The sequence below is a fragment of the Rhinolophus sinicus genome, chromosome 13 (assembly GCF_057876585.1).
Source record: "Rhinolophus sinicus isolate RSI-liver-muscle chromosome 13, RSI-T2T, whole genome shotgun sequence".
NCBI classification, from domain to species: Eukaryota; Metazoa; Chordata; class Mammalia; order Chiroptera; family Rhinolophidae; genus Rhinolophus; species Rhinolophus sinicus.
In genome coordinates, this window is record NC_142513.1 from 58132565 (window position 1) to 58145565 (window position 13001).

Sequence of the window (13001 nt, forward strand, 5' to 3'; positions counted from 1 at the left end):
GTTGTCATTATGTGTTGTTTGGGGGATCAATAGAGTTTGTCCCAATTCCTGAGTGTGCCCTGCACGTCACCACCCTCTTCTAAACTGCAGGTGACCAAAGTCCTGATCTGGGGCGAGAAAAAAGGAGAGGGGGGTCTGGCCTTGGCTTCAGAGCCTGAGAAAAGAGAGGTGCCAGATCAACTCATAGTTGACACTGATTTGCATGTTTCTCAGGAGTCTCCCATGTGTTAGAGAATGTTCTCATGTCATCAGCCTATGAATGCTTAGCTCCTTTGCAGGAAACATTCATACATGTGGGAAGCACACAACCTTGGAATGGGGAGACCTCCTGGCTCCCCTCTAACCTGGGTGGAGGGGCTCAGACTTTTACACTGGAAGAGGATGGATCCCAGGAATAGTCACCTCTGAGCCCCACCAGCAGGCTGGGAGGACAACTGGACCATCTGAATACAACGGGGGGTTGGGAGTGAATGCGACACACACGTCTCTTCCAGTCCCAAGGCTGCAGGAAAGCCAGTGGGGTCCAGAGAAGGGAGAAGAGGCAGCAGCTTGTGTCCAGACAGAGAGATGGACTGAGGAGCGAGGAGGACAGAGATGCCCTGGCTTTGGCCATGGGGGCGGGGTGGGGGGGGAGGGAGGCTGGGCCAGGCCTCCATGTGCTCTGCTGACCCCACACAGAAGCCCCGCCTCATGACGGCCAATCCACAAACATGGAAACAAACACAGCCGCCTCCTTCCCCAGCAGCCTGGTGCCACATTCTAGTCTCAGCAAGGGGGTAAGTCTCTGCGGGGAAGGAAACCAGCCTTGACCGCGGTGGAGGCACTGCGATGGCTTCTCATGTCTGCACCCAGGGCCTGAGGAAATTCTGGTTTCTGCTGTCGTAAAAATCAGGATGAAGGGACTTCCTGGCCAAGTCGAAAATGAGAATTCAAGATTTATGGCAGCTCACTTATTCTGAAATGTTTTGTCAGGGATTCTCAGATATTTATCTCTCTCTCTCTCTCTCCATGGCAACATTTCTCCTTCTACCACATCATCAGCGAAGGACCCCCAACGGCACATTCTGTGGCCTTCCAGCCCCCACTCCACGTGACCCCAGCCTCTTCTGCTCCTGCTCGCCTGACCCTTGGATCTCTGATGCCTCACGGTTTCCCCGCTCCTTTCTCACAGCTCCTCTAAAGCTCCTGAACCACCAAAGAGGGGTCAGCTTCATGCCTCTAGAACCAATGTCCCTGACGAGTCCATCCAGAGACCCAAGACATGGAGGCTGAAGGCCACACAGAACATTCCAGAGCGTCTCTGGAAATGGAGAAGGAAACACCGGCCTTTGGGCTGCACATGCCGTCCGAAAGCCTCCGGAGCATGTTCATTTGAGTGTCTCGCTCTGAGGAGATCCCTGCTGATGGAAGCTTCTGCATTCCCAGGTCACTGCACTGAATAGCTTCATTCTAACCAAATCCCTCCCCTGGGTGTTGGGCTCATGAACAGTCAGGACCCTCAACTTCTGTTTTACCCCCAAAACAGATCCCCTATCAGTTGCCTTTGGGTGTCCTTTAAAACAACAACAACAAAAGCCCAAGGAATTCTGTGCTTCCTCTATGCCAAGCCCCGTTGCGAACACTTCCTGTGGCTTAATCCGCGGTACGTGGACTGTCTTCACCGCAGCCTCCGCGGTAGAAGCAGCAAGTTGAGTCCCTTGCCTGAGACCCCAGTGCTGACGAGCAAATGAGCGCACGTGAGCCTCACGCTGCCTGCAGGTTGCCTGTGAGAGCTCATGAGCTTGGCCAGACAACGACTACGGGTTCTAGGACACTTCACCTCCTGGCATCTCCCCAGCCCGAGTCCTAGCAGTAGCCACGAGCCGGTAAGCCTTTCCTCTGCTGCACGCAGTGCTAAACACGCGGCATACTTCCTGTAACTCTCGTGGCAACAAGGCACAAGCACTGTCATCCTCCCTGCACAGACGGAGCAACAGAGGGGCAGAGTAGTGGTGGGCCTGCCCCGCGTGCCCACCGGGCCCTAAGTCCCATTCAAGAAGCCAGGCCGCCGGTCTCGTGGGGCCACAGGTGGGCCGTGCACCTTGGTCTGTCTGATCTCAGGACCCTGATGTGTGTGTGGCACTGCCTGGGAGCAGGAGAGGGGTACCCGTGTAAATATGATGTCCCCTCCCACACCCTCATGACACAAGAGACGAGCAGGACTCCACAGGCCACCTTTGTCTCCAGGGCTCAGCAGGTGTGAGGCTGCCTGCCTGCTCCCCTAGAAAATTGACTCTCCCCAACCTTTAGCCATTTTGTCACTTGACACGACTGGCCCATCTTTTCCCTGTCACTGCCTTTTTATCATCCACTGATTCCTTTAGGCTCATAAACCAAGGGGCTCTTGCAGGGTGTAGACAGGTCTGAGGAAACGACTTCAGGTGAGCAGCTCTGTGACTCGACTCCTCCCCCGCCTCCTGGGACCAGAGCTGTGCCCACCACCCCACCCCACTGACACCCTCAGTGGGGAGGAACCCAGGGTGGCTCACCCACCCTCCCCAGCATTCCAGGGCTCCCTGCTCTCTCCAGGTCCCAGAAGCGCCCCTTTGGAAACAGAAGCATTGCTTCAGGGGGCTTCACGGCTCACCCACCAGAGAGTATAGGCTCTCCTTTTTAAAACAGAATTCAGCCTCTAAATCGAGATGGGCAGAGGCAGGGCAAAGGGCACTCTAGCCCTTTACGCCAACCATGCCTGCCCTGATTCTGTGGCCTGTGAGGGCAAAGTATCTGTTCATCTAAAAGCTGCCAGGACCTGTCCTACCTCCCGCAAGAGAGCCCAGTGTGGCCCCTAGTGACAAGTGTCCTGAGGCCTTTTACTGGGCATACTGGGGGTGGTGCTGGAAATGTCGGACCAGTCGGGATTGCCAGGGTCTCAACCATCAGCACGTCTCGACCCTCCCTGGACCTCTGTGGCAAGAATTAAGTTTCCCATGCAGGCTCATTTCCCCCAGGTTCCACTCTCAGGGCCTCTAGGATTTTTTGCGCCAAGATAAATGAGGCCTCCTGGAGCTGTCACCCTGGTTCACATAAGCAGATGCCGCACAGTGCGGTCTCTGGCTGCGCCCCAGTGGGGGTGGGGGGTGGGGGTCGTGTGTGTGTGTGTGTGTGTGTGTGTGTATTCAGTAGTGTTTACACTTCCTTTTATCTCATTAGAACCCCTAACTTCTGGGAATTAAAGGCCAAGAGGTCACCAGCCTGTTCCCAGCAGAAATCATCAAGGTCATCAAAGATACATGGCGTCTCTGACAGAAACTCATCAGCTGCTGAAGCCACCAGGAGGTGCTGCCACCACTTTCCCTAACCCCTTTGGGTGTCTTCTTCTTCTGCAACTTCAGGAAGGTATTTGATATGTTCCAGCCCAGAGAGAAAAAGCCAGAATCACCTCCCAAATGTTCAAAGTTCTTTCATTACTGCAGTTAGGACCCTGGTCCACTTGACCCTGGTGTCATCCCAGGCTGAGGGCATCAGGTGACCTCCATCGACTCACCGCGGGACACGGGAGGAAACGAGCTGACCTGGAGGGGCCCTGAAGCCCCTTGCAATGGAAGGTCATCGAACCATCACTATGTGCCAAAGCCTGTGACATGTGCTTTATATACCTTATGTCATTGAAAAGCACAAGAGTCATGGGAGCTGTGCCATCATGACCATTTCACAGACAAGGAATTGATGCTCTGAAAAGCAAACTACCAGCCCGGAGTCACCCAGCAAAGGAAGGCCGAGCCAAGATCCTCTGCCCTCTCGTCCAGCTCTCAGGTCCCGGCTTTCTCTCCCATGACACAGATGCCCTACAGGCACGACTGTGTGTGTCCTTCTCAGGGGTATGTACTAGGACAGCTACTGCAAAAGAGACTGGTCTCGCTGACACAAAACGCTGGGGGTGGCTGGGTAAGCCCCTGTGTGGGTTTGGTTCCGTGGGAACTACCAGCAGTGATGCTGCTTCTCCACTGGGGCCACCAGGCCTGCCCCCCACCCTGAGCTCCCGGGAGGAATGGGTCCCCCTCACCTGGAAAGGGCTCCTTGAGGAAGTGGCCGTTGATGGTCTGGTTGGCGGTGCCCAGGGGGTTCCTGGCGATGAGGGTGTAGTTGCCGTTGTTGTAGTGCGTGGGCTTGTTGAAGAGCAGGCAGCCCTCAGCCACCTCGCCCTCCTGGTAGTACTCCACGCGGGTGATCCTGGACTCCCGCAGGGGCTGCCCGTTGTGCAGCCAGCGCAGCGTCGGGGGCGGGTTGCCGCGCACCACGAACTCGATGCAGTGCTCCAGGCGCAGCTCCGGCTCCTCCAGGCTCACCACGCGCGGCGGGTCTGCCGGGAGAGGCCCGCTGAAGCCCCTGGGCACCCCGGTGCTTCCCCACCCAGGGCGGCCCCCACCACGCCGTCAGGAGGGGAGGAGAGTCTGTCTTCACCAAGCTCCCTGGAGGGGTCCCTCTCAGGTCGGTGGGGGACCTAACAAAAGGCAGAGCTCGGCCCAGTGAGGAGCGCCCGGGAGGCGGAGCTGAGTGGGAGGCACAGCTTCTTCTGAGGGACAGGGGCACATTTCTGGGGTCACTAGTCCAGGACTGACTTGCTCAGTCAGGCCCTACAACAGTCTTTCCGCTCCCGTCCCCTCCCTGCCCCCACCCTGGTAGAGCAGGCCCATGACGCTGGCGTCCCCTCCACCCCCCAAGTGGCGCCCACTCACAGTGGACGGTGAGGGCCACGCTGGCATTGCTCATGCCCACCACGTTCTCTGCGATGCACGTCAGGGTGAAGCCGTTGTCCTCGCTCGTCACGTTCACCAGCGTCAGGTTGATGGCATGTACGTTGGTCCAGTTCAGATTTGTCTGAAACCCCAGAAAAAAGACAACCATCAGCTACTGCAAAGGGGGCCCCCACCACCTAACCCCCAAACAGCTTCCGGAATCAAAAGAAAAGGGGACTGGAAGGCGCAGGAGGATTTTCTGGGGAAGGCACACTGACCAAGGGCCGGGCTCTCTCGTTAAGAGCTCAGAACATCCGCACACTTACCTGATGGCAGCACTCTACCCATTTTACAGACAAGGAAACTAAGGTACAGAGAGGTTTCATCGCACGTTTAAGAGCAAGTTGACTAGAAAATGTTGCAGGGGGCTGGAGCCCAAGTCTACATGTTCCCTTCTGGAGAGACAGGACCACAGACTTTCCCTCTTCTTCCTTCCTTCCTGCATCTCTTGCTTCTAATCATGATCTAGCTCATTAAGACTAAAAAGTGATGGGTCCCCAGTCTCCCGATGGGGCCAGAGGCTCAGACACCTACCTGGTGGGTGTTGATGGACTGCAGGCCAGACACTATCCAGTCCACATCTGGCAGGGGTGACCCAGAGCCATTGCAAGTGATGACGGCGTTGTCACCCTCCCGTACGGTCAAGTTGACGTGGCTCACACTGATCTCAGGAAGGTCTGGCGGGATGACAGGGCAGGAGAAATACAGCCAAACTCACCACCACAACTTAGTCCCAGGGGCCATGGTGGCACTTCTCGCTCTGCCCAGCACCCCCGTCTTGGGGACCCTCCAGTCCCAGAAGTGTCACACCACCTCCCCAGCAGACATCAGAACTCCGAATTTAAGGCTCAGACATGGCACGGAGCGGGGGGGAGCGTGGCAGTTGCTCAGGGACTGCAGTTCCAGCAAGAAGTTCAGGGCACCTTCCACCCTGGGCGCTGGTGCTCCAAAATGTGCCCTGCTTCAGACTCCCATGGGGAGTGTGTTAGACATTCAGGTTTCTGGGACCATCCCCAGACGTCCTGATCTCCTAAGTCTGGGGTTGGGCCCAGGAATCTGCATTCTAAAAGCACCTTCATGGGCCTGATACGGGCGGTCTGGAGACCACCCTGTGAGCTACACTCCGTCAGGTCTGGATGACAAGTAACTCCCAGAGAGGAAGGACTCTGGTTTGATAAAAAGGGACACACTTAAGCCCCTTCTGCGTTCCTGAAACCAGCTTCTTTGTGCCTGGCTGACAAAGGGACCCGAATGACCAAGAAGGTAAGAGGCGAGCCGAGCTGCACCCAAGACAGGTTCAAGGCTGGGAGGGCGGCAGGGAAGGGAAGGACGGGCTTTGTGGGCTGGGGTGCGTGCGGTGCCATCTCTGGGATCTGAGGGCCACTCCCGGCAGGCAGTGGGGCCGGGGGCTCACTCACCACACTGGCTGATGTTCATACGGAAGAGGGGCAGCTGGGAGCCCTCGGCGCTGACGCAGTAGAGGTTCTGGCTGTTCAGCCTGGCCTCCCCCTGCTCCTGCCACAGCTGCATCCAGCGGATGTCACAGCTGCAGTTAAAGAAGTTCTGCTCCAATCTCCTGTGGGCAAGACGACAGGGGAAGGGAGCTCCTGAACCGAAGATGGCCCCGCTCCCTCCCAGGGCTGTGAGGCCAAGGGGCCCCCACCCATTGTTCAGGGGTTAAGGACAGAAGGGGTTCAGCAAGGTCTCGAAAGAAGTAAAAAAACAAAACAACAAGAAAACACTGTAAGCCCATGAATGTATGTGGTTGTTAAACTAATAAACTCATTTGAAAGAAAGAAATCCACTCCACCTAACTCACTGGGCAGAGACCCTTTGAAACGTGTCTGCTTGGGATGCCCCTCTTCTCAACACTGCCCAATGACTTCCCATCTCACTGACAGTCAAAGGCCCACAGTGTCTGCCCTTCTCCGCCCCCCCGAACTCTTCTCTCCCTCACCCGCACTCCCCCTCTCCAGCCACCCTGACCTTGCTGTCCGTCAAGTTCATTAGCAGACCCACCTGCCCCTGCCTCAGGGCCTTTGCACTTGTCCCTTCTGCCTGCAGAGGTCGTATCCATACCATACCTGTCAGATTGGCTCCCTCACCTCATTGAGGAATCACATGGTCCTCTCTGAGCAACACGCCCTAACACTGCCCCCTCCCTTGCCTTAACTATTTTCTTCTAATACTTGTCACTGCCCGGCATCATGTAAAAAATTTATTTGCTTGTGTATTATCTGTTCCCCCCACCAAAAAAAATCTCCACTGAGGGCAGAGACATTGCCTATTGAGTTCATTGCTGTATCTCCGCTACCTACAACTGCCAGATAAATACCTGTTGAACAAATAGGAGTGAGGGAGGGAGGGAGGGAGGGAGGGAGAGAGGGAGAGATGGAGAGAGGGAGGGAAGAGTTATTCTCCCGAGGGAGTAGGTGGTTCATTATTTCCAGGATCTGCTCAAAGCCCATCTTGGGATCAGATTTATTCCTTCATAAATTCAACAAAATCTTTAATAAGCACCTATTGCACGTCTGGCTGCGGGCTGAGTGCTGTTGATACAGAGATGAATAAGGCAATCCCTGTTCTCCAGGAGCACTTAGCTTGGGGAAGAGGAATGTCTGATGGGAGAAGAGACAAGTTCAAGACCTTTTTTCTCCAGTAATTTTTCTTGTGACTTAGAGTGAGTTACCTCCCCTCCAGATGGGGTTATATCATTAGGGGGACAATGAAAGGCATTAGCTGAAGTAAAGGGCACCCCATAAATCTGCATGCCTGGATCACGTGGGGGGACCATGACTCTTTTTCTGGAGCAGGAAGGAGATGAATTTGTCGGTGCCCAGAGAGGGGGCACCGGGTAACTGCCCTGAGACCGGGATATTTTTGACAACTGGTCAATTCCAAAGCAGTGAAGCATGCATCAGAATTAATCAGCTTTCTGGAAAAGTGAGGTCTCTGTGGGAAATCGGTGTTTTCTAGACAACGGGACACCTCAGGTAGAATGTGCGAGCACCTCTGCGTCATATTCTCCGAGTCTAAAAGCACTCGCGACTTTTCCCTGTACACCATACTCTTGCAGAAAACAAGAAGGGACCCAAATTTTATTGAGCATTTGCTTCTCACAAGTAGCCTAGGAGAGGGCCAGTATTGCCCCCACGCGGAAGAGGGAGCCCATGTCATGTGTGGAGGGGTCAGGTCACATGCCAAAGTGCCTTGGCTGGTGTGTGACAAAGCAGGGTTTCAAACCTCAGCCTGTCGGACCCCAAAACCCACGTACTTTATACCCCATATTAGAAGTGGGGTGGGGAGGCAGGAATGAGGTCCTAGAGGAGGAAAGGGAAGGGGGAGGTCCACAAGCCTTGGAGGTGTCTGCCCTGGGTTAAGGCGAGGTGCCTCCGTGCTGAGAGATGAGGGAGAACAGGTACACAGGGCAAAATGGGAGAGAGCGGTAAAACAAGCAGATAGTAACGTTCGCATCACATTTCCCGTGTGCCCAGACCAGGCTGAAGGCCTGACATGCATCACCCATGTGACCCTGGCAACAAGGCGGAGGCAGGGGCAAGGAGACGTCTGATGGCTTCCTTAGGAAAAGCAGGTCACATCCGCTGCCAGGTGTGTGGGGCGGGGGGGGGGGGGGGGGAGGGAGGCCTGAGGAGGTGGGATGGCCATTTGCAGTCGTGTTTAGGGGCTGCAGAGGCTGCAGGGGGGGACCTGGCAGGCCTGCTGGAATGACACTAGGGTGTAGATGCTTGAATATATGCAACCTGAATGAGGTCAGCATGGTCTGCCCAGCTGTTTATTTGACAAGATGTGGTCATTCATTACTAAGCAGTCATAAAAATACAAATTATCCACCTGGGTGGAACACCCTAGACGAGTGAGGGGCTGGGCTGGGCTGCTTCAAGCCACAGGTGCTTTATTCAGTCCTGCGTCTGGTCTGAGCCCGGCCCTGCTGCATATGCCAACATCTCAGGGACCCCCGGAAAGGTGGCCAGGGCCAGGGTGTCCTGAGGCTGGCGGGAGGGTTAGGTGAGACTCTATCTAAGATGCTGCCAGGCACGGCACACCGACAGCTGTTTCTGTTTCCTTCCAGCCTTTTCCTCCAGGGCCTGATCCAATGGAAAAGATGCACCATAAGGCTAGTCCTTTCCTCCAATCCAGAGTCTTCTGGAAACTGCAGAAGAACCCCCAGCCCCCTGGACTCGCCTCGTAGACAGCGAAGCTCACACACAGCAGAGAGCATTTGGAGTCTCAGAACACTGGCACCCTGGCCATCCCTGGGCAAATCCACCATTGTTGGCGGATCCTGACAAGAGAGGCTTCTGACCCCAAGGTGGGCCAGGAACGGAGACAGTCAAGCCGTGGGTCTCAATGATGCCGTCCGTCCTGCGTCAGCTCAGGGCTCTGGCAGAGGAGCCTTCAGCCAGGAGTGCAGGGGCGGTCAAGAAACCTACAGTAAGGCCTTCCCTCTCCATCTATATTGCAGGTGGCCCCAAAATAATACAGCGGCTGCTTCAGGGCGAAGCTTACACACCCAGCCCTTGCCCCAAGATGGCCCAGGGCCTGAGCACAGGGCTCTGGGGGCCTCCCACAGATTAACTCAGCCCCATCTGGGCATGTGCACCACACACATTGCTTCGCGGCCAAGGCCAAGACTGGGTGTATAGAAAACACTGATTCTCCGCCAGTTATCACTCTGATTTTCCTCTCCCTTCCACTGAATCGGTGCTGCCAGGGGCAAATCCTAGGGCCAGGCAGTGGAAAATGGGGAAGGGACCCAGGTGTCACAGAGGAAAGCACGCCTCAAGGGCCACCACAGGCTTCCTGGAGATGTCAACACTCTGATGGGAGCAAAAGTACACAAAAGACCTGAGTTGAGCCAGCTGTGACACCTGGGGCAAACACAGTGGATTGAATAGTGCCCCCCAAAAATATGTCCCAGTCCTCGTCCCCAGTACCTGTGAATTTGACCTAATTTGGAATTAGGGTCTTTGCACATATAACCATGTTAAGGATCCTGGATCGGCGGGGGTGGGGGGGACCCTAAATCCAGTGACCGGTGTCCTTATAAGAGAAAGGAGGGAGAGCTCAAAGATACAGAGACAGGAAAGAGCCATGTGAAGATGGAGGCAGGTGCTGCCACAAGGGAGAGAGACACCAGGAGCCATGAGGCTGGAAAAGGCAAGGAGGGCTGGCTCTCTGGAGCCGCTTAGGGGAGCGTGGCCCTGCTGACACCTTGATTTCGGACTTCTGGCCTCTAGGACAGGAAGAGAATCCGTTTCTGTTGTTTTAGATCACCGTGTTGGTGGCACTATGTGAAGACAGCCCTAGGAAGCTACCACAGCAAGTAACGGAGTTCTCCAAGGCTCTGTTTGAACTTCTGTAAAATGGGGGTGATTGTTCTCGACCTTCCTGCTTCGCAAAGTTTTTATGAGGATTAGTGATGTGTTAACGTGCTCGGTGAAATTAAAAGGGGCTATAAAGAGACCAGAGATTATTATTATAATTACACTATTATTAACATGATTGTTTAGTGACTTCCCAGAGAGCCGTGGAAAGTGGTCACGGCCCGGATTGGGAGAAGGAAAGTGCCAGGATCAGCTCAAACCCATTCCCGATACTGAGGTAATATTTCACCACGTCGATTAAATCTGCAAATTATACCAGAAGTAATTATCACTTTGCTTTAAGAAAATGAAATATTTCAATCTATTTTAATCATGTCTGCTCCGTGCGTGCAGGGTGTTAAGAAAAGCCTAATGGTCCTTGGGGTATTTCTGGAGGGTTTCTGTGCTGTGAGTTCATATCCTCTGGTACCTCGTGCCTTTGCCTAAATTATGTCATGGGATTCCGAATCCAACCTCCCTCCTTCCTAGTTCATGCTTTGTCTCTGAGACAATCTCTGATTCTTGCGCTGACGTGCGGACAGGCAGGTTTCTCTGTGAGGGAAGACACCATCTTGCCATAACAAGAGACTTCTGAGAGCCCTGTGCAACGCCAACTCAAATTTCCTCAAACCCGTGCCGCTGAAATAGTGCTGACTCCTCCAGAGCAAGTCTTGAAAGCTTCCAGTCCTCTCAGGAAGAGGAACCCATCCTTGCACTGGACAGAGGTGGTGGGCCCGCGGCTCGGCCAAGACCACAGCCTTCCTCTCACAAACGTGACTGAGAAAGGAGCAAAGGAAACCTCGGGCATGTGGCAAGCGTCCAGACATGTTCCCGTGATTGGGTTTTTTCCTTTGATTCCACTCAGGGGAGCCGCCATCTTGAGAGTGGCTTCTGGAAGGAGGTGGTAGGTCTGCGGGGTGTGTGGCTGGGCTGTATGAGGAAAGAGCAGGTCTGGATGGTGGTCATATTCACAACACTAATTCCTAGAGTCCTCCTTTACTGTCACGTGATGTTGGACCAGTTGTTGAACTTGGCCGAGCCTCAAATTCCTCATTTGTAAAACTGGTCATAAGCCCTGGTGGGGTTGGTCCAAGGATGAGACAGGACCTCGTATACAGCAGGGATTCAACACATGCTCTTCCTTCTCCGTCTCTACCACTGGAAAATCACAGCTACCCAGCTCTTGCGATGGGGCGTCCCAACACTCAGTTCTTACATCAAGGACCTTCCGTCAGGGGAGACGCTGGTTGGGGTAGGCAGAGATCCGCAGTGATGAAATAAAAAGTGCTGAGAAATCGCTGAATGCCCTAGTTTGCCCCTCTGTTCCTGCAGAAGGTCGCTCGAGCCTCACTCTTCGGGCTGCCAGAGCACACAGAGCCCTCTCCCTCTGGCCTCTCCTCTAGGGCCAAATTCCTCTTCCTGGAAATCCCCGACCCAGCCCCACACCCCAGCCCACGGGCTCCACTGGGCAGACCCTGGCAGTCTCGGTGGCTCATGGCAGATGGCGCCATGCGGACTAATCAGGAAGTCGGACAAGAAAACACTGCCCCCTTTTCCATTTGCCAGGAACTGAGATTGTTTGGATTTTAATCACAGCCACAGTGAAGAGCCAACACACGGCCCCTCCAGCCAAAAGATAAATTTTCCACTCTCAACATTCGATTCTTTCTCAAAAAAATAGACCCCTACCGGAGTGATTGCTCCTTAGAGGGGGCTTCTTTATCTCCCAATACAATTTTTTTTTCTTATTTAACAATATGACAGATACGAAATGCTCTGTGGATGTGGTGGCTCAGACACCGACTTACCCTGGAGGGAATGTCTTCATTCCTCCGTAAGTCACATCTAGCTCACCGGTTATTGATCCCCGGCAAAGATGAATGCAGAATCCCATGATGCTCTGAGAGAAATCTGACATTTTCTTTAAATATATATCCACGGAACAACTGTTTCTAAAACTCCACGAAAACAGATCTAAGGGCAGTGCACCACTGGCTTTGCATCCAATGATTTTTTTTTTTTTTTTTTTTTTTTTAGAAGGCACACTGAACGTTTTCTCAATAATTCAGCCAACTGCAGGGCCCAGATGTCCCCTGGGGAGACGCTGTCCCTGGCCTCCCAGACGTACAGGGGCAGGCGTTCTGGGAGCACTAGATGCAAGACTCCCAAAAAAGAGAGCCCCAATTAGCTCCCTATGGCAGGGCCCCTGCTCAGGCCTCGGGCAACGAAGGGAAAGACTGCAATTTAGCACTTTTTGAAAATTATCGTAGAACAGGCCCTTGAATTGGAAACAGATCGAAAAAGTTGGGACACAGCTGAGCACTGTGGTCAAGACATTGAGTCCATATACTGTGACCTTCAACGAGGTACTTAACCTTGCTAAGTACCTGTCAGTGTCCCTGAAAGGTGAGGTGATAGTATTACTTCTGACCTATAGGACTGTTACAAGGATTAGGTCAAATAACATAAATAATTCACTACATGGCTTGGCACAGTGCCAGGCACAGAGTACGCTCTCAGAAATAGCGTTACCGTGAGCATAGCATCATGTTAATTTATCTCTAAGGTATTTTTCCACCTACGACGATGGTAATGAATACAAGCCCTCAAGGGGAACAGTCTGACAGTTAGATGTCTAGTTTCTCTGTGTTTTATAAACCATTAAGTATATATTTACCTTTACCTTCTCCCACACTCGGGTAGGAGTTTCTGTTGGTACACACCCAAATCGCAGCCACATATGACTAAACAACTCTGATCCCTGTGCCTACTGTGCCCACACCAGAGGAGTGGCCTGGTGGGAGGGCAAAAGCCTAGGGAAGGAAAGCGACCGACCGCG

At 53.8% G+C, this 13001-nt stretch overlaps 1 protein-coding gene across 6 annotated transcripts in view; it reads right to left on the minus strand.

Moving 5' to 3' along the window:
- The window catches only part of NTRK3 (neurotrophic receptor tyrosine kinase 3), a 323228-nt gene that overhangs the window by 217399 nt on the left and 92828 nt on the right, over positions 1-13001 (minus strand). For all 6 annotated transcript variants that reach the window (XM_019726716.3, XM_019726715.3, XM_019726714.3 and 3 more), the window contains exons 5-8: positions 6197-6354; positions 5313-5455; positions 4719-4860; positions 4046-4342 (exon numbers count right to left, since the gene is read on the minus strand). In XM_019726716.3, the coding sequence (XP_019582275.1) occupies positions 4046-4342; positions 4719-4860; positions 5313-5455; positions 6197-6354 (740 nt within the window). The remainder of the gene's footprint in view (positions 1-4045; positions 4343-4718; positions 4861-5312; positions 5456-6196; positions 6355-13001) is intronic.